This window comes from Macrosteles quadrilineatus, unplaced genomic scaffold (assembly GCF_028750875.1).
Source record: "Macrosteles quadrilineatus isolate MER2022 unplaced genomic scaffold, UCM_ALF_1.0 Scaffold_9__3_contigs__length_116548681, whole genome shotgun sequence".
NCBI classification, from domain to species: Eukaryota; Metazoa; Arthropoda; class Insecta; order Hemiptera; family Cicadellidae; genus Macrosteles; species Macrosteles quadrilineatus.
Window position 1 is genome coordinate 2350520 of NW_026542602.1, and position 27891 is coordinate 2378410.

Genomic DNA, 27891 nt, shown 5'->3' on the forward strand with positions numbered 1-27891 from the left:
ACACATTAGCAATTTTGTTTTTAATATATTTTGAAGAATATAAATTAGTTTATAAAAAACATACCTTTTCATTCTAACTTCGTCAACTAAACTGAATAATATCGTACTAATTCAAGCTGCTTTTTTAGAAGAGCAAGAAGATGGATTTGAACTTCACTAGCAAGCCAGGGGAACATACAATTCCACTCGATGTTATCAATGATTTAAGCAGGTAATTCTAGTTTTTCTAAAGAATATTACCTTTAAATGGCTATTGGAATAACCTAATACCACTTAGCCAAGTCTCCCCGATTTCCATAGCCTAAAAGGTCGGATTTAATATCTAGTCTTTTCCAGTTTGATTTGGAAAGTGCTGGTTTAATCATGATTTGGTTTGCCTTTGAAGTTAAAGGCCTATGCCTACTCCAGACATATTTTGTGCTAAATATTATATTTATATGGTAAATATGCATTTAAGTGTCTGCACCCGATTTTTGAAAATGTTTGGCCTATTCTAGGCTACTCTAAATGCAATGCTGATCCCAAAAATGACGTCATTTGTCCGTGGAAAACGACAATAAACCCAAAAAATTACCAAATTGTCCAAAAACTTTCAAAACACTTAACGAATCTGCATAAGGCACGACCTACCTAATGACTAAATAAGAACTGATAAGCCTTCAATGATCGACTCAAGGTCCCTTTTCTGGATATACCTTTGACGTTTGGTAATCTTTGCTCTCCATTCCACTTTGTATCTAACCAGGGGCGGCTCCAGGAATATTTTCTTGGGTAGGCATGACAAGGATCAAGAAGGAGTTTGGTCTGGGACGAGAGGTTTGTGGGGCAAAAAGGGGAATTTTTAAATTTAAATGCAAAGTAATGAGGTTTAATGCTTTCTTTTTATTTACATAGGCTAATTTAATTTCTTTATTTATTTATAATTTTACCTATGTTGGTCTCTGACAGGCCCAAACTCGCTTCAAATTCTTGATAGGTATATCAACTGAATTTAACCATTAGGCTGTACTTAAGTTATTTCAATGCTGACTAACCGCATTTTGTATGACTGACATGGTCATAATTGGTTTAACTATCAGCACAGGTGCTTCTTTACTAACTTAACTTATAGTAGGCCTATACCCGTATTATATTATTATATTATATAGCCTATTATATTATATATAACTTAAGTATATTATAGGCTACTTGGATGAAACCATAAGTTAGTCTAATCAGGTAATATTTTCAGCCGATTCATTATCAACATTCCTGAAGAAGAGAGACGAGACCCAGTGAGGGTCCTGTTTCAGGTTGAACTCGCTCACTGGTTTTATTTAGATTTCTACTGTGCTGAATCGTACCCTGTCAAGTTCAAACCTTGCAGTATGAAAGAATTTACAACTCACATATTCCAGGTATTGCGGTATAAGTTACATGCTTAACCCTTCATCTGTGTCTTTGATTTTTTTCGGGTGTAGAATAATTAGACAAAAAATGTGTTTTGTACATATAAATAATACAAGCATGTAAGTTATTCAAGCCATTTATAGTCAATAAATTGTAGGTAAATAAAATCAATAAAAACTCTTACTTTGCATATTTATTAAATAGGCTACATAGCAAACATAAGCAACACGATCGGTGACACATGGATTTTTTTCCGTGTGTTGAAACATTAGACAAACAATATTTTTATGAGAAAATAAGAGTAAATAAAATAACCTCATAGTTCCATAGTTTATCTTTAACCAGCTGTTAGCTAAAACAAATTATATTGCTCTAAAACAAATCGAAGATTACAAAGATTGCTTTAAAAAATAATTTGAACATCATAGTATTTTACTATGTACCTATATTTAATTAATCTGCCATCCTCTTACAGAAGAATTAAACGTATCAATGATTAGCATTACACATAGTATAAATAAGTCAACCCTAAGTATGTCTTTACATTTTTATCCAAATGCTGAATTTGTGATACAAAAGCTGAATGTTTACAGCTGTTATGTTAAGCAAATTGTGTTATGCCAAAAGCTAGTTTAGAATCTTAGCGTCGGCTGCTAGACTTTTTAAGAATTAAAACTTAATTTCTATAAAACTGGGACCCTAAACTAAAATTATGGCTTCGACATTCCCTAGTTCTCAAAATTATCTTTCTTTCAACACAAAAATCATGAAAATCCATCGAGTGGTTGATTCAGAATTGTGAAATAAAAAAACACTGTTTCGTTTTAATATTATAGATGAGCCACTCGCACACCTCTATTAATTTTTGTATAGTTCATTAATACACAATGGCAATTTAGGCTTTAATTTTCAACCTGGTTGGTTCAGCATACTAGATTTTGCTAATCTAGTACAGTAGAGTCCCGCAAACTCGGCACTCGATAACCCGGCAGTCTGGATAACTCGGCCATCACCTGGCCTAGAAAATCAGTGATTTTTTGAGTCCGAGTTAAACATGGACTCAAGCCAAATCATTCGCAGCTCGTACCAAGGATGTGTTGTACTATATCTGATGACTTAATACTAACTTGTAATATAAATAAAAGAGGCAGTTTATAAGCTTAAAAATTGTATTGTTCTTATTTTTAACCCTAGTTCCCGATGACCCGGAATTTCACAAACTCGGCACCCTTCCAGTCCACATTACGCTGAGTTTGCAGGACTCTACTGTACAATTTTTCTTTTAGGTAAGCTACAGTAAAAGAACCTCACACTAACTTGACAATCAACAGGGGACAGGGTACATGAAAAAAAACAGGTTTTTAAGAACAGTTAGTTTTAATTGTATGTTTTGGTTCAAGTTTACAACCCCCCCCCCACACTTGACAATCTCTGGGTCCAAAAATTGTGTAGTTAGTGAGGTTTTATTGTAAGCCTATTAAAAGTGTTAAATAAATTTATATCTGTATTAAAGAAAATCTATGTCACAGCAAGGTCTCTTATCCAGACCTAGATTCACATTAAGGAAGGTAGACATCCTGATTACAAATACTTTTATTCTTAAATTGAAGAGTGAACTATTCTGAAATCTTCATATGCATTGCTTCAGCATATTCCTACGCTGCAACAGTACGTGAGCAACGTTGACGAGGTGATCAGCACATGGAAGGAGTACAAGCAGGCGGTGCCGACGTTTGGCGCCATCCTACTGTCCCAGGACCTCACACATGTGCTACTGGTGCAGAGCTACTGGGCCAAGAGTTCCTGGGGCTTCCCCAAGGGCAAAGTGAACCAGGACGAGGAGCCTCATAAGTGCGCTGCCCGAGAGGTACGTCTTCTGTGAAGGGTTTTGTTATTTATTTTTAAACAAATGGAACTCTTTCTAAAATATTTTGTTGGTTTTGGATTCATGTAACAATATACTAAACAATACAAATGGCCATACAATATATCATTTAAACAAATTGACATTCCTGAGTTTTTTTTGGATTTTTTGAGAGGATAGCAGACTTACCTGAATGGTAAAGAGTCCAAACTGGCACAAGATACACAAAACTTTACACTATACACACAACATTAGAATATCTCACTGTAATTTACAGCATTTTCAATTAAGGAACTCACTTGCCACCATATTGGGCCTAAAGAAAACACTCACTTCCTTAATTGAAAATGCTGTCAGTAAAATAGAAATAGGCTATTCAAATTTTGTGTGTATATAGTGTAATGTTTTGTGTTCCTTATGACAGTTTAGATTTTTACCCATTCAGGTTTAAGCCTGTTATCCTCTTAAAAATCCTTGGCCCTTTTGTTGTATGTTACTTTCTCGACATTCCTGAGTGCTAGCTTATTGATCATATTTTTCATTTAATGAACTTCTCTCTCAACAGGTTCTAGAAGAAACGGGATTTGACATCAGTAATCTTCTCAATCAAAATGAATACATTGAGGCTACAATTCATGAACAGCTGGTCAGGCTGTACATCATCCCTGGAGTACCTCTGGACACAAAGTTTGAACCAAAAACAAGGAACGAGATCAAGGCTGTGGAATGGTTCCCAGTTTCTGACTTACCGAGCAACAAGAAAGACGTCACTCCGAAAGTGAAAATGGGGGTGAACACCAACTCTTTCTTCATGGTACTTCCTTTCATCAGGTAATTACCTGTATAACATTTGATTTATTTTATTCTTGAGTGTGGCAGATTGCTTGAAAATATAATAATAATATCTATGGTTCTTACCGTCAATGCAATCAGGGGTAATATTTCACTAGGGCCATTTCGGAGATCAGGTGCGTAAACACACAGGTACACTAAACTATAGTCTTGTGACATTTAACACGAATTGTCTTCATTTGCATTGTGTCAGGGGTTGAACAAATTTGAGTTATTCAACCCCTGGCGCAATGCAAATGAAGACAATTTGTGTAAATGTGACAAGACTATAGTTTAGTGTACCACTACGCACCTGACAATGGAGTCATCTCTGAAACGGCCGTAGTGGAATATTACCCCTGATTGCGTTGACGGTAAGAACCATAGATATTATTATTTTATTTGATTTATTGCTGAGTATGTATTATTGCAGTAGTATAATAGTGATCTTAAGTCTATGTTATATATTATTTTGTTTTATATTATCGAAAGACTTGCCAATCATATTCAACTTTTATCTTACCATATTCCTTACCATAGTTCTAATCCCATATTCCTATGTTACTTATTCCTTACTTACTCCCATGGCCATGGTATTTGACCTCGCTAACAAGTTGCCTCCATCGCTCCTAGTCTGCTGAATCTCCTTGCCTTGTTCTCAATTTTGCAAATCTTTCTCCGTCTGGTCCTTCTAGCGTGTTCCAATTCTCAAGTCCTTTTAACAAATATTGGTCTGATTCATTGTAGTTCTTTCCTGATCCGAGGCTGTTTGTTGGTTATTCGTTAAGTATAGTTATGGATTTTTTACAGAGCTTGTCAGCCTAGGGTTCAACCTCAACCTGGAGGATATCGTTTCTAATCTTGCTCCTACCTCATGAAGACCTGTACGGCAAGGGAGGCCTTATTCTTTATAGAAATAAGAAATAAGATATTTATTTTCCCATTTTTTTTACATTAAATTGTTTACAACATCACTATTACACTACTAGCCATGGCATGACCTATAATATACTAAGGATGAGAAACATACTTAAAAAAGAATAACTGATAAGCTATATAAAACAAAAATTTGATTTTCAAGTTAATTACAGTAGCCATATATCTACATGTTCAAACTAAATTATATTACTTTTGGGAAAATTTAGGACCTCCAAGGCCTAGCCTGAATGGAGGCTCCATTTATACATACATTTTAAAACTAAAACAGCTCTTAGACGCTAACTTAAATTAAATGATAATTGTAAGACTAGATTACTTACGTCAATAGCTCATTGAATTTCATTTCATGTTTCAGTACATGTTTCGACACATTGTCATCCTCAGCTGAGTACTAGTGAAGTTTTTATTCACCATATGGTTTCGTCAATGTTCAATTAAATAAACACGTAACACAAATACGACACGACACGGAACATATACATTTAAAACACGTAAAGCTTTAGACATGCAGGCCTGCTCGAACAAAACACACGGTCACGCCGCGGGTCGGGGACAGACTGACTAGTGACTATTTGTTTAACCAGGCTTATCATTGTTATCACGGAGGCAGTGGACAGCTGTTTCTTTGGTAGGAATGATAGAATTGAATATCGAGTTGGAGCTAAAATTTAGTTTTTCATTCAGAACAAATTTATTTTCATCGTTATTTTTGTGAGCTCTGTATATTTCGTACTCCTCCAACGTGTCCAATTTTCTGCCCTTTTCACAAATGTGGAGTATTTCTAGACTGTCTTCTATTGTTCCGAATGAGTGGTTATTGTCGATTATATGTTGGCTGAATGCTGATTTCTGTTTGTTCGTCCTAGGGTTTGGTCTGTGTTCCTTAAATCGTGTGTTAAACCCGCGACCAGTTTGGCCTATATATATGCTCGGGCAGTCAGCACATTTTAGTTTATAGACACCAGTTTTGTTATTATTGTTCATTTTTGCATTTGGCGTTTTGTAATTCAGCAAGTTTTTTGTTTTATTCTTCGTGTTGAAGACTAGGCTTAAGTTGTTATCCCTCATAGATTTTTTCAATGTGTGTTGTATGGTGTGACTGTATTCAATACATACATATTTAGCCTTATTTTCATGGTTTAGTTGGCAAGTTTCGATGTTAGTTTTTCGTTTGTTCTTATGTTTGGTGATAAGTCTGTCCACTAAACTGTCAACATAACCATTTGCCCTAGCGATGTGTTTGATTATAGCTACCTCTGAATCAAAGTCGGATTTATTTAATGGTATACTTAGTAAACGGTGTATCATTGAGTTGTAGGCACCCATTTTTTGTGAATGTGGATGGTATGAGCTGGCATGAATTGTTTGATCAGTTGTGGTCGGTTTTCTGTAGATACTAAATTCAAGTTTCGTGTCCTTCTTTTTTATGGTTAAATCGAGAAAGTTGAGTTGGTTATTATTTTCTATTTCAATGGTGAATTTCAGTTTTGGAGCTATTTTGTTGAGGTAGTTGTGGAGGAGGTTCAGTTGTCTATTGTTTCCATTGAATAACATTATTGTGTCGTCTACGTATCTATAGTAGAATAATATTTTGTCCTTATATTTGTTTTTATTTGAAAAGATGTGTTCATTTTCAATATGATCGAGGTAGATATTGGCTAAAAACCCTGATAGTGGTGAACCCATGGCTAGGCCGTCTGTTTGTTGGTAAAATTTGTCTTCAAAAATAAAATAATTTTGTTTTAATATCTCTGTTAGAAGTTCCATTAACTCATTTATTGCTTGAGGTTCTAGGGTATTTGATGAATTTAGGTGGTTGTTCACAATCGTCAGAGTTTCATCTATAGGTACATTTGTATATAGGTTTACTATGTCAAATGAAGTCAATAATTGATGGGGTTTGGTGTTAAAACTCTTGATATTGTCTATGAGTTCATACGTATTTTTCAAGCTGTGATTGTTTTCAAGAATAATATGAGTTTTTAGAATACATTCAAGATGTTTTGCAGCTTTGTAAGTTGGTGCTGAGATGTAATTAACTAGAGGGCGGATTGGGGTGCCTTCTTTGTGGAGTTTAGGCAATCCACGTAGCGTTGGTGCATGAGGGTTCATCTCTTTTAGGCGTTTAATAATGTCGGCGGATAGAAGTGTTTTACTTTTATTTATAAGACCTTTGATCCTCTCTTGATATATAGGAGTCGGATCTTTGTTCAAAGCTGTGATGTTATTGTTCTCTATAAAATGTTTAACTTTGTTTACATACTCATCTTTGTACATGATAACTGCAGTATTACCTTTGTCTGCTTTGCATAGGATGGCTTTGTTTTCGATTAATTTATTTTTTATATTGTTTAACGCTAAATATTCACGTTTTTGTGTAGCTGATAAGTAAGAATTGTTTTCATATTTATTGTTGATTTTCTTTGAAATGATATGTCGAGTGACAGTTTTATACTCCTCATCAGGAATGGCTTTTATGGCGCATTCTGCATTGATCAATTCCTCAAAATAACCTTTTTTCCCAGATTTGGGTAAGTTATAGTTAAGACCTTTTTCTAATATGTCCATTTCATCTTGATCGAACACTATGTTAGTAAAATTGGTTGTTCTGGGGTAAAAGTTAAAATCGAATAATAGGATTTCTTCTTTGGATTTTTGTTTATTTATCAATAGATTGAGTTTTTTCCTCAAAGTTGCCTTCTTGTTCCTTATTATTCTAGATACAGAGCTGTTGATATTGTCTATGAAACATTGATATTGTGCTGGGTGTGTTGAGTTAGCTAATTCCAAATGTTTTTTGTATAGTAATGAGTTAAGAAGGTTCTTTTTAGAGTATAGAAATTTTATTTCATTACGGATCCATGATTTCTCTGCTGTGATCTTTGCTTTTTTGGCTGCAATTGATTGGTTGTTTATTTTTATGTGCACATAATTGGGTTTGATGTTGTGTCGTAAACATGTTTTGTTGAACTTGATATTTTGGATTGTGTTATTCAATTTCAACTTCACATTCTTGTACTGATTGGCTAATATTGCTTGACTAGCTTGATTATTTAAATTCATTGTTAAGCCCCTGAGCTGTATATATTATTGTAAGACTAGATTACTTACGTCAATAGCTCATTGAATTTCATTTCATGTTTCAGTACATGTTTCGACACATTGTCATCCTCAGCTGAGTACTAGTGAAGTTTTTATTCACCATATGGTTTCGTCAATGTTCAATTAAATAAACACGTAACACAAATACGACACGACACGGAACATATACATTTAAAACACGTAAAGCTTTAGACATGCAGGCCTGCTCGAACAAAACACACGGTCACGCCGCGGGTCGGGGACAGACTGACTAGTGACTATTTGTTTAACCAGGCTTATCATTGTTATCACGGAGGCAGTGGACAGCTGTTTCTTTGGTAGGAATGATAGAATTGAATATCGAGTTGGAGCTAAAATTTAGTTTTTCATTCAGAACAAATTTATTTTCATCGTTATTTTTGTGAGCTCTGTATATTTCGTACTCCTCCAACGTGTCCAATTTTCTGCCCTTTTCACAAATGTGGAGTATTTCTAGACTGTCTTCTATTGTTCCGAATGAGTGGTTATTGTCGATTATATGTTGGCTGAATGCTGATTTCTGTTTGTTCGTCCTAGGGTTTGGTCTGTGTTCCTTAAATCGTGTGTTAAACCCGCGACCAGTTTGGCCTATATATATGCTCGGGCAGTCAGCACATTTTAGTTTATAGACACCAGTTTTGTTATTATTGTTCATTTTTGCATTTGGCGTTTTGTAATTCAGCAAGTTTTTTGTTTTATTCTTCGTGTTGAAGACTAGGCTTAAGTTGTTATCCCTCATAGATTTTTTCAATGTGTGTTGTATGGTGTGACTGTATTCAATACATACATATTTAGCCTTATTTTCATGGTTTAGTTGGCAAGTTTCGATGTTAGTTTTTCGTTTGTTCTTATGTTTGGTGATAAGTCTGTCCACTAAACTGTCAACATAACCATTTGCCCTAGCGATGTGTTTGATTATAGCTACCTCTGAATCAAAGTCGGATTTATTTAATGGTATACTTAGTAAACGGTGTATCATTGAGTTGTAGGCACCCATTTTTTGTGAATGTGGATGGTATGAGCTGGCATGAATTGTTTGATCAGTTGTGGTCGGTTTTCTGTAGATGCTAAATTCAAGTTTCGTGTCCTTCTTTTTTATGGTTAAATCGAGAAAGTTGAGTTGGTTATTATTTTCTATTTCAATGGTGAATTTCAGTTTTGGAGCTATTTTGTTGAGGTAGTTGTGGAGGAGGTTCAGTTGTCTATTGTTTCCATTGAATAACATTATTGTGTCGTCTACGTATCTATAGTAGAATAATATTTTGTCCTTATATTTGTTTTTATTTGAAAAGATGTGTTCATTTTCAATATGAAAGTATTGAAAGCCATGGGTTCACCACTATCAGGGTTTTTAGCCAATATCTACCTCGATCATATTGAAAATGAACACATCTTTTCAAATAAAAACAAATATAAGGACAAAATATTATTCTACTATAGATACGTAGACGACACAATAATGTTATTCAATGGAAACAATAGACAACTGAACCTCCTCCACAACTACCTCAACAAAATAGCTCCAAAACTGAAATTCACCATTGAAATAGAAAATAATAACCAACTCAACTTTCTCGATTTAACCATAAAAAAGAAGGACACGAAACTTGAATTTAGCATCTACAGAAAACCGACCACAACTGATCAAACAATTCATGCCAGCTCATACCATCCACATTCACAAAAAATGGGTGCCTACAACTCAATGATACACCGTTTACTAAGTATACCATTAAATAAATCCGACTTTGATTCAGAGGTAGCTATAATCAAACACATCGCTAGGGCAAATGGTTATGTTGACAGTTTAGTGGACAGACTTATCACCAAACATAAGAACAAACGAAAAACTAACATCGAAACTTGCCAACTAAACCATGAAAATAAGGCTAAATATGTATGTATTGAATACAGTCACACCATACAACACACATTGAAAAAATCTATGAGGGATAACAACTTAAGCCTAGTCTTCAACACGAAGAATAAAACAAAAAACTTGCTGAATTACAAAACGCCAAATGCAAAAATGAACAATAATAACAAAACTGGTGTCTATAAACTAAAATGTGCTGACTGCCCGAGCATATATATAGGCCAAACTGGTCGCGGGTTTAACACACGATTTAAGGAACACAGACCAAACCCTAGGACGAACAAACAGAAATCAGCATTCAGCCAACATATAATCGACAATAACCACTCATTCGGAACAATAGAAGACAGTCTAGAAATACTCCACATTTGTGAAAAGGGCAGAAAATTGGACACGTTGGAGGAGTACGAAATATACAGAGCTCACAAAAATAACGATGAAAATAAATTTGTTCTGAATGAAAAACTAAATTTTAGCTCCAACTCGATATTCAATTCTATCATTCCTACCAAAGAAACAGCTGTCCACTGCCTCCGTGATAACAATGATAAGCCTGGTTAAACAAATAGTCACTAGTCAGTCTGTCCCCGACCCGCGGCGTGACCGTGTGTTTTGTTCGAGCAGGCCTGCATGTCTAAAGCTTTACGTGTTTTAAATGTATATGTTCCGTGTCGTGTCGTATTTGTGTTACGTGTTTATTTAATTGAACATTGACGAAACCATATGGTGAATAAAAACTTCACTAGTACTCAGCTGAGGATGACAATGTGTCGAAACATGTACTGAAACATGAAATGAAATTCAATGAGCTATTGACGTAAGTAATCTAGTCTTACAATAATATATACAGCTCAGGGGCTTAACAATGAATTTAAATAATCAAGCTAGTCAAGCAATATTAGCCAATCAGTACAAGAATGTGAAGTTGAAATTGAATAACACAATCCAAAATATCAAGTTCAACAAAACATGTTTACGACACAACATCAAACCCAATTATGTGCACATAAAAATAAACAACCAATCAATTGCAGCCAAAAAAGCAAAGATCACAGCAGAGAAATCATGGATCCGTAATGAAATAAAATTTCTATACTCTAAAAAGAACCTTCTTAACTCATTACTATACAAAAAACATTTGGAATTAGCTAACTCAACACACCCAGCACAATATCAATGTTTCATAGACAATATCAACAGCTCTGTATCTAGAATAATAAGGAACAAGAAGGCAACTTTGAGGAAAAAACTCAATCTATTGATAAATAAACAAAAATCCAAAGAAGAAATCCTATTATTCGATTTTAACTTTTACCCCAGAACAACCAATTTTACTAACATAGTGTTCGATCAAGATGAAATGGACATATTAGAAAAAGGTCTTAACTATAACTTACCCAAATCTGGGAAAAAAGGTTATTTTGAGGAATTGATCAATGCAGAATGCGCCATAAAAGCCATTCCTGATGAGGAGTATAAAACTGTCACTCGACATATCATTTCAAAGAAAATCAACAATAAATATGAAAACAATTCTTACTTATCAGCTACACAAAAACGTGAATATTTAGCGTTAAACAATATAAAAAATAAATTAATCGAAAACAAAGCCATCCTATGCAAAGCAGACAAAGGTAATACTGCAGTTATCATGTACAAAGATGAGTATGTAAACAAAGTTAAACATTTTATAGAGAACAATAACATCACAGCTTTGAACAAAGATCCGACTCCTATATATCAAGAGAGGATCAAAGGTCTTATAAATAAAAGTAAAACACTTCTATCCGCCGACATTATTAAACGCCTAAAAGAGATGAACCCTCATGCACCAACGCTACGTGGATTGCCTAAACTCCACAAAGAAGGCACCCCAATCCGCCCTCTAGTTAATTACATCTCAGCACCAACTTACAAAGCTGCAAAACATCTTGAATGTATTCTAAAAACTCATATTATTCTTGAAAACAATCACAGCTTGAAAAATACGTATGAACTCATAGACAATATCAAGAGTTTTAACACCAAACCCCATCAATTATTGACTTCATTTGACATAGTAAACCTATATACAAATGTACCTATAGATGAAACTCTGACGATTGTGAACAACCACCTAAATTCATCAAATACCCTAGAACCTCAAGCAATAAATGAGTTAATGGAACTTCTAACAGAGATATTAAAACAAAATTATTTTATTTTTGAAGACAAATTTTACCAACAAACAGACGGCCTAGCCATGGGTTCACCACTATCAGGGTTTTTAGCCAATATCTACCTCGATCATATTGAAAATGAACACATCTTTTCAAATAAAAACAAATATAAGGACAAAATATTATTCTACTATAGATACGTAGACGACACAATAATGTTATTCAATGGAAACAATAGACAACTGAACCTCCTCCACAACTACCTCAACAAAATAGCTCCAAAACTGAAATTCACCATTGAAATAGAAAATAATAACCAACTCAACTTTCTCGATTTAACCATAAAAAAGAAGGACACGAAACTTGAATTTAGCATCTACAGAAAACCGACCACAACTGATCAAACAATTCATGCCAGCTCATACCATCCACATTCACAAAAAATGGGTGCCTACAACTCAATGATACACCGTTTACTAAGTATACCATTAAATAAATCCGACTTTGATTCAGAGGTAGCTATAATCAAACACATCGCTAGGGCAAATGGTTATGTTGACAGTTTAGTGGACAGACTTATCACCAAACATAAGAACAAACGAAAAACTAACATCGAAACTTGCCAACTAAACCATGAAAATAAGGCTAAATATGTATGTATTGAATACAGTCACACCATACAACACACATTGAAAAAATCTATGAGGGATAACAACTTAAGCCTAGTCTTCAACACGAAGAATAAAACAAAAAACTTGCTGAATTACAAAACGCCAAATGCAAAAATGAACAATAATAACAAAACTGGTGTCTATAAACTAAAATGTGCTGACTGCCCGAGCATATATATAGGCCAAACTGGTCGCGGGTTTAACACACGATTTAAGGAACACAGACCAAACCCTAGGACGAACAAACAGAAATCAGCATTCAGCCAACATATAATCGACAATAACCACTCATTCGGAACAATAGAAGACAGTCTAGAAATACTCCACATTTGTGAAAAGGGCAGAAAATTGGACACGTTGGAGGAGTACGAAATATACAGAGCTCACAAAAATAACGATGAAAATAAATTTGTTCTGAATGAAAAACTAAATTTTAGCTCCAACTCGATATTCAATTCTATCATTCCTACCAAAGAAACAGCTGTCCACTGCCTCCGTGATAACAATGATAAGCCTGGTTAAACAAATAGTCACTAGTCAGTCTGTCCCCGACCCGCGGCGTGACCGTGTGTTTTGTTCGAGCAGGCCTGCATGTCTAAAGCTTTACGTGTTTTAAATGTATATGTTCCGTGTCGTGTCGTATTTGTGTTACGTGTTTATTTAATTGAACATTGACGAAACCATATGGTGAATAAAAACTTCACTAGTACTCAGCTGAGGATGACAATGTGTCGAAACATGTACTGAAACATGAAATGAAATTCAATGAGCTATTGACGTAAGTAATCTAGTCTTACAATAATATATACAGCTCAGGGGCTTAACAATGAATTTAAATAATCAAGCTAGTCAAGCAATATTAGCCAATCAGTACAAGAATGTGAAGTTGAAATTGAATAACACAATCCAAAATATCAAGTTCAACAAAACATGTTTACGACACAACATCAAACCCAATTATGTGCACATAAAAATAAACAACCAATCAATTGCAGCCAAAAAAGCAAAGATCACAGCAGAGAAATCATGGATCCGTAATGAAATAAAATTTCTATACTCTAAAAAGAACCTTCTTAACTCATTACTATACAAAAAACATTTGGAATTAGCTAACTCAACACACCCAGCACAATATCAATGTTTCATAGACAATATCAACAGCTCTGTATCTAGAATAATAAGGAACAAGAAGGCAACTTTGAGGAAAAAACTCAATCTATTGATAAATAAACAAAAATCCAAAGAAGAAATCCTATTATTCGATTTTAACTTTTACCCCAGAACAACCAATTTTACTAACATAGTGTTCGATCAAGATGAAATGGACATATTAGAAAAAGGTCTTAACTATAACTTACCCAAATCTGGGAAAAAAGGTTATTTTGAGGAATTGATCAATGCAGAATGCGCCATAAAAGCCATTCCTGATGAGGAGTATAAAACTGTCACTCGACATATCATTTCAAAGAAAATCAACAATAAATATGAAAACAATTCTTACTTATCAGCTACACAAAAACGTGAATATTTAGCGTTAAACAATATAAAAAATAAATTAATCGAAAACAAAGCCATCCTATGCAAAGCAGACAAAGGTAATACTGCAGTTATCATGTACAAAGATGAGTATGTAAACAAAGTTAAACATTTTATAGAGAACAATAACATCACAGCTTTGAACAAAGATCCGACTCCTATATATCAAGAGAGGATCAAAGGTCTTATAAATAAAAGTAAAACACTTCTATCCGCCGACATTATTAAACGCCTAAAAGAGATGAACCCTCATGCACCAACGCTACGTGGATTGCCTAAACTCCACAAAGAAGGCACCCCAATCCGCCCTCTAGTTAATTACATCTCAGCACCAACTTACAAAGCTGCAAAACATCTTGAATGTATTCTAAAAACTCATATTATTCTTGAAAACAATCACAGCTTGAAAAATACGTATGAACTCATAGACAATATCAAGAGTTTTAACACCAAACCCCATCAATTATTGACTTCATTTGACATAGTAAACCTATATACAAATGTACCTATAGATGAAACTCTGACGATTGTGAACAACCACCTAAATTCATCAAATACCCTAGAACCTCAAGCAATAAATGAGTTAATGGAACTTCTAACAGAGATATTAAAACAAAATTATTTTATTTTTGAAGACAAATTTTACCAACAAACAGACGGCCTAGCCATGGGTTCACCACTATCAGGGTTTTTAGCCAATATCTACCTCGATCATATTGAAAATGAACACATCTTTTCAAATAAAAACAAATATAAGGACAAAATATTATTCTACTATAGATACGTAGACGACACAATAATGTTATTCAATGGAAACAATAGACAACTGAACCTCCTCCACAACTACCTCAACAAAATAGCTCCAAAACTGAAATTCACCATTGAAATAGAAAATAATAACCAACTCAACTTTCTCGATTTAACCATAAAAAAGAAGGACACGAAACTTGAATTTAGCATCTACAGAAAACCGACCACAACTGATCAAACAATTCATGCCAGCTCATACCATCCACATTCACAAAAAATGGGTGCCTACAACTCAATGATACACCGTTTACTAAGTATACCATTAAATAAATCCGACTTTGATTCAGAGGTAGCTATAATCAAACACATCGCTAGGGCAAATGGTTATGTTGACAGTTTAGTGGACAGACTTATCACCAAACATAAGAACAAACGAAAAACTAACATCGAAACTTGCCAACTAAACCATGAAAATAAGGCTAAATATGTATGTATTGAATACAGTCACACCATACAACACACATTGAAAAAATCTATGAGGGATAACAACTTAAGCCTAGTCTTCAACACGAAGAATAAAACAAAAAACTTGCTGAATTACAAAACGCCAAATGCAAAAATGAACAATAATAACAAAACTGGTGTCTATAAACTAAAATGTGCTGACTGCCCGAGCATATATATAGGCCAAACTGGTCGCGGGTTTAACACACGATTTAAGGAACACAGACCAAACCCTAGGACGAACAAACAGAAATCAGCATTCAGCCAACATATAATCGACAATAACCACTCATTCGGAACAATAGAAGACAGTCTAGAAATACTCCACATTTGTGAAAAGGGCAGAAAATTGGACACGTTGGAGGAGTACGAAATATACAGAGCTCACAAAAATAACGATGAAAATAAATTTGTTCTGAATGAAAAACTAAATTTTAGCTCCAACTCGATATTCAATTCTATCATTCCTACCAAAGAAACAGCTGTCCACTGCCTCCGTGATAACAATGATAAGCCTGGTTAAACAAATAGTCACTAGTCAGTCTGTCCCCGACCCGCGGCGTGACCGTGTGTTTTGTTCGAGCAGGCCTGCATGTCTAAAGCTTTACGTGTTTTAAATGTATATGTTCCGTGTCGTGTCGTATTTGTGTTACGTGTTTATTTAATTGAACATTGACGAAACCATATGGTGAATAAAAACTTCACTAGTACTCAGCTGAGGATGACAATGTGTCGAAACATGTACTGAAACATGAAATGAAATTCAATGAGCTATTGACGTAAGTAATCTAGTCTTACAATAATATATACAGCTCAGGGGCTTAACAATGAATTTAAATAATCAAGCTAGTCAAGCAATATTAGCCAATCAGTACAAGAATGTGAAGTTGAAATTGAATAACACAATCCAAAATATCAAGTTCAACAAAACATGTTTACGACACAACATCAAACCCAATTATGTGCACATAAAAATAAACAACCAATCAATTGCAGCCAAAAAAGCAAAGATCACAGCAGAGAAATCATGGATCCGTAATGAAATAAAATTTCTATACTCTAAAAAGAACCTTCTTAACTCATTACTATACAAAAAACATTTGGAATTAGCTAACTCAACACACCCAGCACAATATCAATGTTTCATAGACAATATCAACAGCTCTGTATCTAGAATAATAAGGAACAAGAAGGCAACTTTGAGGAAAAAACTCAATCTATTGATAAATAAACAAAAATCCAAAGAAGAAATCCTATTATTCGATTTTAACTTTTACCCCAGAACAACCAATTTTACTAACATAGTGTTCGATCAAGATGAAATGGACATATTAGAAAAAGGTCTTAACTATAACTTACCCAAATCTGGGAAAAAAGGTTATTTTGAGGAATTGATCAATGCAGAATGCGCCATAAAAGCCATTCCTGATGAGGAGTATAAAACTGTCACTCGACATATCATTTCAAAGAAAATCAACAATAAATATGAAAACAATTCTTACTTATCAGCTACACAAAAACGTGAATATTTAGCGTTAAACAATATAAAAAATAAATTAATCGAAAACAAAGCCATCCTATGCAAAGCAGACAAAGGTAATACTGCAGTTATCATGTACAAAGATGAGTATGTAAACAAAGTTAAACATTTTATAGAGAACAATAACATCACAGCTTTGAACAAAGATCCGACTCCTATATATCAAGAGAGGATCAAAGGTCTTATAAATAAAAGTAAAACACTTCTATCCGCCGACATTATTAAACGCCTAAAAGAGATGAACCCTCATGCACCAACGCTACGTGGATTGCCTAAACTCCACAAAGAAGGCACCCCAATCCGCCCTCTAGTTAATTACATCTCAGCACCAACTTACAAAGCTGCAAAACATCTTGAATGTATTCTAAAAACTCATATTATTCTTGAAAACAATCACAGCTTGAAAAATACGTATGAACTCATAGACAATATCAAGAGTTTTAACACCAAACCCCATCAATTATTGACTTCATTTGACATAGTAAACCTATATACAAATGTACCTATAGATGAAACTCTGACGATTGTGAACAACCACCTAAATTCATCAAATACCCTAGAACCTCAAGCAATAAATGAGTTAATGGAACTTCTAACAGAGATATTAAAACAAAATTATTTTATTTTTGAAGACAAATTTTACCAACAAACAGACGGCCTAGCCATGGGTTCACCACTATCAGGGTTTTTAGCCAATATCTACCTCGATCATATTGAAAATGAACACATCTTTTCAAATAAAAACAAATATAAGGACAAAATATTATTCTACTATAGATACGTAGACGACACAATAATGTTATTCAATGGAAACAATAGACAACTGAACCTCCTCCACAACTACCTCAACAAAATAGCTCCAAAACTGAAATTCACCATTGAAATAGAAAATAATAACCAACTCAACTTTCTCGATTTAACCATAAAAAAGAAGGACACGAAACTTGAATTTAGCATCTACAGAAAACCGACCACAACTGATCAAACAATTCATGCCAGCTCATACCATCCACATTCACAAAAAATGGGTGCCTACAACTCAATGATACACCGTTTACTAAGTATACCATTAAATAAATCCGACTTTGATTCAGAGGTAGCTATAATCAAACACATCGCTAGGGCAAATGGTTATGTTGACAGTTTAGTGGACAGACTTATCACCAAACATAAGAACAAACGAAAAACTAACATCGAAACTTGCCAACTAAACCATGAAAATAAGGCTAAATATGTATGTATTGAATACAGTCACACCATACAACACACATTGGAAAAATCTATGAGGGATAACAACTTAAGCCTAGTCTTCAACACGAAGAATAAAACAAAAAACTTGCTGAATTACAAAACGCCAAATGCAAAAATGAACAATAATAACAAAACTGGTGTCTATAAACTAAAATGTGCTGACTGCCCGAGCATATATATAGGCCAAACTGGTCGCGGGTTTAACACACGATTTAAGGAACACAGACCAAACCCTAGGACGAACAAACAGAAATCAGCATTCAGCCAACATATAATCGACAATAACCACTCATTCGGAACAATAGAAGACAGTCTAGAAATACTCCACATTTGTGAAAAGGGCAGAAAATTGGACACGTTGGAGGAGTACGAAATATACAGAGCTCACAAAAATAACGATGAAAATAAATTTGTTCTGAATGAAAAACTAAATTTTAGCTCCAACTCGATATTCAATTCTATCATTCCTACCAAAGAAACAGCTGTCCACTGCCTCCGTGATAACAATGATAAGCCTGGTTAAACAAATAGTCACTAGTCAGTCTGTCCCCGACCCGCGGCGTGACCGTGTGTTTTGTTCGAGCAGGCCTGCATGTCTAAAGCTTTACGTGTTTTAAATGTATATGTTCCGTGTCGTGTCGTATTTGTGTTACGTGTTTATTTAATTGAACATTGACGAAACCATATGGTGAATAAAAACTTCACTAGTACTCAGCTGAGGATGACAATGTGTCGAAACATGTACTGAAACATGAAATGAAATTCAATGAGCTATTGACGTAAGTAATCTAGTCTTACAATAATATATACAGCTCAGGGGCTTAACAATGAATTTAAATTAAATGATAACTTAAAATATATACTCCTGCCTCAAAAATAAATAAATGCACTTTCAAAACATATACTTCTTGCTGTACCTACTACTTTTAATTGATGAAGTATACAGATTTAAAAAAAATATTATATTGAAATGTGTTAAACCTGTATAGTAATAAGAAAATTGATGTTTGTTTGCGTAAAAAGCCATTTCTGTAATCGTTTTGAAAAAACTGTAGGATTAAAGGAACTTTTTATATAATCTGGTATCAAATTATACATCCTTGGTGCCATGAAAATAAAACTTTTAGTAAAGAAAGTGTTCACTGGTTTTGGGACAGGAAAATTGTTTCCAGTTCTTAGTTTTGTTCAGTATGAAGTTCCAAAAAAGTTACGATTGCCACTTTTACTATAAAAATATTTTAAAACCTTATATACATATAGATACTCTAGCGGAAAAATCTTTAAAGAGTAAAACAATGGTTTTGAAGTTTCAGTTTTTACTTTTCTTAAAATTAATCTGACAAAATGTTTTTGTTGTAACAAAAGAGAATTTATATTTGATTTGTACGTTCCACCCCAACAAGTCAAACCATATTCTAAACGACTTTGGACTAAAGAAAAATAAAGTCTTTTCAAGATGTCCTCATTACACAATTCCCTTAAAAAGTAAAAAATTCTTAACACATTATTTAATTTGTTTTTTAGATTAAAAACATGCTTTCTCCAATTTAATTCACTATCTAATGTTAGGCCAAGATATTTTATTTCTACAGCTTCTCCTACTAGAGCACAAAAATCATTACACTTGGTTTGCTGACATAGACATTTAATACATTTGTAAATAACAAGATCTTCATCTTTTAAAGACTTTCTTAAACTGAAATTGATATACTTAGTTTTTTCCGTACTGAGAACCATATGATTTTGGGTGAACCACCATTTTAGAGACATTAAATCAGTATCCATTGCCATTTTAACTTCTTCCCATGATTCTCCGGCATAGCACAGAGCTGTGTCGTCAGCAAATGAAGTTAGTTTTCCATGGAAAGATGCATCACAAAGGTCATTAATATAAATTAGGAAGAGGATTGCCCCTAAAACCGAACCCTGTGGAACACCATATAAAATTTCTCCCAGAGCGCTAAATTTACCATTTACTTTGACACATTGTTTTCGTCCAATTAAGTAGCTCTCAAACCAATTATAAGCAACCCCTCTTATTCCACAATTGTATAATTTTGAAAGCAGAATATTAAAATCAACTGTGTCAAATGCTTTTTTTAAATCTAGAAAAAGACCACTTACTTTAAGTGAAGAGTTTAGCCCATTGTATATAGAACCGATGAATTTTTGTAAAGCCATTTCAGTATTTAAACCCTCCCTAAAACCAAACTGATTGTTACTAAAAAAGTTATTTTTCTCCAGGAAATTAACAAGTTTGAATTTCATTATTTTCTCAAATATTTTTGAAAAAGAAGACAACAAAGAAATCGGACGATAATTTCCACAGATATCTTTTGAATTGGATTTATGAATTGGAATAACCACTGCCTCTTTTAATTTAGCTGGAAAAACCCCACTTTCTAGACTAGTATTTGTTAAATAGAGTAGTACATCACTTATCTTTTCAAATACTGATTTTATCAAGGAGGAACTAATCCCATCGATACCTGGTGATGTTTTGTTCTTCAAAGAATTTACCACTTTATGCAATTCTTCTTTAGTCACAGGTTCAAGAACTATGGAATTTAATTGATAAACACTCTTAAAAATATTTTTCATTTCCAGAGACATAAAGTTCCCTGGCTTACTTGTACTTATATCTATTTCATTGACTACATTTAAAAAATATGTATTAAACTCATTACTGACTATTTCAGGATCACTTACATCAGTACCATTTACCAACAAAGATATTTTATCACTCTTTCTACTATCTTGCCCTGTGAGATTATTTATTACACTCCATATGGCTTTTGAATTGCCGTTACAATCATTAAAAACCCTTTTATAATACTCATTCTTCAAAACTTTAATTTCTTGATTTAATTTATTTCTGTAATTTTTATAGTAGGCCTATTTATATAAATTTTCATTGTTTGGGTGTTTTTTAACATTTCTAAAAATTCTATTTCTAATTTTTATTTTCATGCAAATAAAGTCAGTGATCCAAGGTTTTAATTTATTGAATACAGTTCTTTTGCCTACTTCGACTTTACTTCTAAGTATCATGTTCAAAAATGATCCAAGAAAACAATCATATGCTAGAGAAGCATTTTGTTGCTGATAAACAAGATCCCAGTCGGCGTTATCAAGAAGAGAATTGAGGGTCTTGTAATCAATGTGATAAGCCGGCGTATCGCCAGCACTACACAACCTTACTTGACCTTGACTTATACCTGATACTGACACACGCACCAAACTATGGTCAGTTATAATTAAATGTTCAACTCTAGCTTGTATTTTAATATAACTCTTATTTACAACTCTAATAAAGACATGATCAATACAAGTTTGAGACTCAGTAGTTATTCTAGTTGGTTCATTGATAAAACATTCTAATCCATTTGCTGTCATAAGAAATTTATACTCATCATTTATGAAAGAATCTTCAATTATATTAATATTAAAATCACCAACTAAAAATAAGTTTTTTAATGATTTTAAGTTTAAATGAGATCTAAAATATTCTTTTAATTCAGTAATAAAATATTCTTTTGGAAATGAGTGGAATCTGTAAAATACAAGCAGGTCATAGCTATTGCATTGTAATTTGATTGTTACATGCATTATATCAGCTGAGTTAAATATAATAGGATTGAATTGAATAATTTCTATAGAAGTTTTAATAAATATTGCTACACCTCCTGCTCGATATGAATCATTACACTTAAATATACTTGTATAATTAGGTATTTTGTATAAGCAAGATTCAGCACTGCTAATCCAGGTTTCAGTTAATAAAATTATTTCTGGAAAGTCATTTCTGGCTGTTAATTCTACTAAAAACAAATCAAAGTTTTTCCTAATACTTCTAATATTTTGATGGATTATTTCAAAACTCATTTTTCTTATTTACTTTAATTTTATACATACAAACATAGATGGATTCTTATTGTTGGACATAAAATGTAAAATAAATAAACCACAATTGATAAATTGATCACTGCACAAAGAAAATTAACAGTAGGCCTATAAAGCATTACCATATGGTATTTAAATTTCTTAAAACATAAAAATAGTCTGATTGAAAAGTACTCAATGTAGGCTACTACTTACAGTCTACCAAGGTCAGCCTGGCTATTAATGTTTATGACAGGAGAGCCGTCTTCCTTCCGGATGAAAATTTTTCCACCGCGCACCCACAAATATTTATAGTTTTTATTGCGCTTGATCTCCTTCGCCGCCACATGTAGCCTCCGCCTTGCAGGTGACATCGATTCATTTATGAACACTGGTTGATCCACGGGAAGATTCATATGGCGCGTCGAAAGATTATTTTTCACACGCCGTTTTCTCAACATCTAAATTCAAACTCAAATTTGATAGTTTCTCAAGATTCAGTTGATTATTTAGGAATAAAAATAGACTCACATTTAAATTGGCAAACTCACATTAAAAATTTATCAAAAAGACTTAATTCAGCTGTATTTGTATTACAAGTAATTAGAGATACAACAAATTTTGACACACAAATTGCAGTATATCATGCTTATTTTGCTTCAATTATGAATTACGGACTTATTTTATGGGGATCGTATAGTGAAAGCAAAAAAGTGTTTATTCTTCAAAAAAGGGCGATTAGACATATAGCCAAGGTTCCTCCAGATACACATTGCCAAGAATATTTCAGTCGATTCAAAATTCTCACTTTATACAGCTCTTATATTTATTATATTTCTTTGATGGTCAAGAGTAACTTGGATACACTTAAGGAGAGTCAGCCCTCTCACAGACATGATACAAGATACAAAAAAATAATAAAGCCAATGCAACATAGACTAAAATTATTTCATTTATCCCCACAATATATGGGACCCAAAATTTATAATAAGCTGCCTTCAACAATAAAAGAAATTGATTGCATATTGAAATTTAAAAAAAACACTTAAGATATGGCTTCTGGAGAAGGCATTTTTTTCACTGGAAGATTTCCTAACAAATGTATAATTGTTTTTAATATTATGATTGTTGTTTTGTTACAATAGATTTTAGTTTGATGATAAATCACCTGTCAATCATTGATGTAATGTGATGATAATAAATAAATAAATAAATAAAAATAAATAATCTCCTCTTTGTCCAAGCGTCTAACAAACTTGACGATGATCGCCGGTGGACCGCTGGTGCCAGGTTTCCGCCTTAGTCTATGACATGCGTCAATCATGGAATCAGTGATGTTAAAGTCCAATGCTTCGCCTACCTTCTGTACCACTGAGACAACATCTTCAGTACTTTCATGAGGAACGCCATGTATCTCGACAGCATTACTGCGAGAATATTGTTCTATCTCCTCTATACGGGTTTCCAGTTGTTCCACCTTTTGGATTAGAGCTCGATTTTCTGCAGTTAGCTTTTCAACGATACCTTGAAACTCATTTATCTTATTGGTTTGAGATTTTATTACTTCAGAATTTTCTTCAATCTTTTTGCATAAATTATCAAATTATTTGTCGAAGTCAATTTCATTTGATTTTTGACCCTCTTTTATCTCATTCACAGCTGCCATAATGTCATCCAGTGTTAGCTTACCTTCAGCCATTTGAGAATCAAACCGCATACTCTCTTGCGTCTTGTAGATGCACATGGATCACACCGCCACACGAGATCATCTGACATGATGCAATCTACATCCGACTTGCTCATTTTTAGACAAACACCATGAAAGTTCTTTTTGCAATCAAAACATGACAGTTTAGTCTGATTGGATTTTAACACTTTCATACAAACACCACAATTAGACATATTTACTATTTGGTTGACTTAAATTTTCAAAAAAAAAACACAGCAATTTAGCAAAAACAAATTAAATTAAAACTATATTAAACACAAAAACGAACTGCATTTGTAACATATGCGTGCACTATCATTGAACTTCGCACGGGAGCAGGAAACTGATAAGAGGTCCGTTCCGTCTGAGTGCTGACTCATCACTGACCTATATTATTTATATAGACTTATTCCTTACCTTTTATCTTGGATCGCAGGAGGATCAGAAAGTGGATACAAGAAAGGCAGCAGAAGAACACACGAGGCAGACAGAGGTACAAGTCTATGGGTGAGCTGGAGGTACGACCGAGGGAGATGGAGGGGATGCTGGGTAGCACCAGTGTCGGACCTAAAGCTAAGAGAAACACCTCGTCTATGGTGCCGCAGGTGAACGCAACCGTCAAGTATATGTTCAGCATGCTTTTACAAATTGAACAGTGTCGCCGATTTGGAATGACGATAGTAAGATTGAACCACTTTTCACATTTAATATTAATACAGTTTTCTCCCTGTGTGATAGGCTTTCGCAGTTGATAAAGGTAGATCCTAGTCTTCAGGTGACTATGTAGATGAAGATGAAGTAGTTACTGACATTGCAGATGTGATACAGCACTTAATACCAACTATTCACTAGTGTTAGCGCCTTGGGACTGCTGTGTCGCTTCCGCAATGACGTCAACTATTCACCTACTTCATCTACGTGGTCATATCCTGAAGACCAAGATCTACCACTTACATTTGACTCTTGTTAATCTGCTCCTTACGGGATCAAGAATGTAAAAAAATCATTGGATTGTCAAAAATAAGCACTATGACTTAGAAACGTCAAGTAATGAAACCTTGTTCTTGATTGTTGGGTCATATAGCTCAGTTTAGACATTTAAAAAAAAAATCTCATGTCTAATAAAAATGTTTTAATAAAACAACTTTTTTATTTACTCATGTTAACTCATGTGAATGGATTTCATAGACCTGAAATGGTTGAAATCTATTCAATCAGGCTATACAGTAGACTGCCTCATATCCGGACTCCTCGGGACCGAGGCCAGTCCGGATAGCGGATTTTCCGATTAAACCGACGTCCCCCAAAAACTCGTAAAAACGGACCGTTTAAATGATATTTGACTTAAATTTAGGAGAGCATTGTATTTAGACATGTGATCACTGGTCTCAAATCTATTCCACAAGAACTGTTGTTTCAGTACCGCCCACTTCCTGCCGATCTAGTCCGGTTAAACCAAATGTCCTGATAAAAATTGTCCGGTTATAGAGATGTAATTTCCGCTGAGTGTAGTCCGGTTAAACCAATGTCCAGTTAAAAGGTGTCCCAATAAGAGGGAGTCTACTGTAGCAGTATTTTGTATCCATAGTTGTAAAATTGTTTGTGAAATGTATTTAATGTTTTTACTACTTGCGCATTTTGATCAAATCATTATAGCTGAAATCACAGTTTATTCATTCATTAATTTTTAGACCAACACAATCTGAATTCTGTTATTCCTTATTCCTATTTTGCTTAATTTTTGATCATAACAGCATGTTCTTTTTCTAGACAAAATTTGAGTTTTTATTGTAAATTGTAACTATTTTTTACCATTACAGACAGAAATAGACACTTTAAGACAGACTCCGCAAGCAGTCAAATCTTCTTGCGCGTCTCCTCCTCGTAATTCCGGCCGCAAGGAACGCAAGCAGAACACAAAGGCAAGAAAGCAGCTGTTAGCCAATCAAGGTGCGTTCTCGTTCTGTTACTACTTGAAACGTATACTGTAAACACTATGGAAATAATCTCATAAATGTAAAATGTAGAACTTTAGCGTGTTCCAGAAAGACGGGGATAGTACTGTGGTTGAACCAACACGAGTCTGCCAAATTTGATTTTGTATTGTTTTTTAATAGTCAGTTATTGTACCCGAGTTATTGGTGTTATTTTATTCATTTGTCCACAATGACTGTTTAAAATATCATAAACTAATTATAACAAAAAATTAAATTCAAACAAAGAAGTTGTTGATGATACTGTTACCAGTCTTTCAAATGTACATTCTTCTCTCTGTCAGTATTTTCTGTAGATGTGTTAGCTAACTGTTTTTAAGCCCAAAAAGATAAAAAAAGATAGAGATAAAAGATAAAAAAGATAGAGTAGTGAGTCGGTGGCTCAGCCGGTAGCGTCGCGGACTTCGGGCCCAAGGCAGCGATGTCTTGGGTTCGGATCCTGGTCACTGCCGATAACATTTTATCAGTACAGTTCACCTTTGTACTGTACCGGCTCACTCCTTGCTTTGCTGCAAACGTTCCACGCACGGGCGCTTAGTCTATGTGGACGGGCAAATGCAAGGTTAAAAGAGGCCGCCAACCTCTTTAAAAAAAAAAAAAAAAAAAAAGATAATGTATGGACCATTATGAGTAACAAATAAAAATGTGAATTTAGAACTACTAATGCATGCTTAACTAAAATGAAATAATTTTTCATGACTTTGAAACTTTGAGTTAGATCACACAACTTCATAAAACTTAAAACTGAATAAAATTACTGTAACAATCCCTCATAACTAGAGATGGAGGGGATTGTATTTTATTTTGGGATAAGAATTTTATACGTGTGCAACAAGAAAAACTTATGTTACGGAAATCCACATCTTCCGGCATTGTGGAGACAACATTGGTTTCTGCAAGTTTAGTGATATTGCGGACTTCTCCAGCGATCGCAGAGACATAATGATCATTCCGTGCAATCACACCGAAATTGCTGACGGTTTGAAAAAAAAATCCTGTCCCAAGAAAATCTTAAATTTAATGTAGGCTAGTTCTGCTAAAAATTAGTAAAATATTATTGTTGAGCAAATTTCCCAAAATGTTGAGACTAGTTCCATCTCTAGTTCAAATATTATACCATTAGATGTTCAAGTTTGTTGATTTTAAAAATTTAATTTGGGTTTTTTCAGATGGAGAAAGATCCAAGCCAGTCAAAAATGGTACTAAAAAGTTACCGAACGACCCACTGCCACTTGACTTTAAGGCACCGTCATGGATGAACTTCAAATTCAATCGTCAAGCGATTCTGCAAACATTGGGTTGATTGTGATCTAGAAAATTTCCATTTGAGGTATTATTAATTTATATTATCCAATAAATTTTATTATTCTAAACACATTTCTCCTAGAAAATGTTGTCAATTTGAAATTATCTACACTATTGTTGAACAATTCTGTTTTTATTTAGTATTTAATCTGCACTTGTTTTAATCATATTTTAAAGGTATTATAACATATTACCTTAAAACGGGAAATATTTTATTATTATAGATTCATTACAATGGAGGTGAATTAAAATGATTGTTGGAACAGTTATGTTATAATTGTTTAATTTAGTCTAGTTGAAATATAGCAATCATTGTTGATTTTAGGAAGACTGATTTGTATTTATGTTTTATAGTTTTTATACAATTTTGTAAAATAAATAGTAGATACAATTTGTGTTTTACATAAACTCATTTATTGCACCTTCTCTTGTTGTTAGTGAAATCTTTTATCACATGAACTTATAAAAAAATTACATTTTGAACTCCAAATGGTAAAATGCTTCACAATAGATTCCTAAACTATTAAAGTAGATTCCTCGTCATTAAGGCGGTTTCACACTGGCGTCCGCGG

The 27891-nt window shown here is 33.9% G+C and overlaps 1 protein-coding gene across 2 annotated transcripts; it reads left to right on the plus strand.

The window, feature by feature from the left end:
• LOC129003124 (m7GpppN-mRNA hydrolase-like) lies at positions 1-27647 on the plus strand. 2 transcript variants are annotated; one of them, XM_054431364.1, is made up of 7 exons: positions 1-211; positions 1232-1397; positions 3038-3256; positions 3819-4084; positions 24457-24700; positions 25841-25970; positions 27184-27647. In XM_054431364.1, exons 1-7 carry the CDS (start codon positions 141-143, stop codon positions 27315-27317), a joined length of 1230 nt encoding a protein of 409 aa, XP_054287339.1. In that variant the 5' UTR covers positions 1-140; the 3' UTR covers positions 27318-27647. The 2 variants fall into 2 exon arrangements, with proteins under 2 accessions (XP_054287339.1, XP_054287340.1); XM_054431365.1 differs by having other exon boundaries at positions 2-211; positions 24457-24625.
• Positions 27648-27891: the final 244 nt, after the last annotated feature.

What these genes read in the sequence shown, in the direction of transcription:
- LOC129003124 (XM_054431364.1), top strand. Translation starts at nt 141, where the DNA reads ATGGATTTGAACTTCACTAGCAAGCCAGGGGAACATACAATTCCACTC. An exon ending in TTACAACTCACATATTCCAG is followed by an intron (nt 1,398 to 3,037) that starts GTATTGCGGTAT and finishes GCATTGCTTCAG; the next exon opens with CATATTCCTACGCTGCAACA. An exon ending in ATAAGTGCGCTGCCCGAGAG is followed by an intron (nt 3,257 to 3,818) that starts GTACGTCTTCTG and finishes CTCTCTCAACAG; the next exon opens with GTTCTAGAAGAAACGGGATT.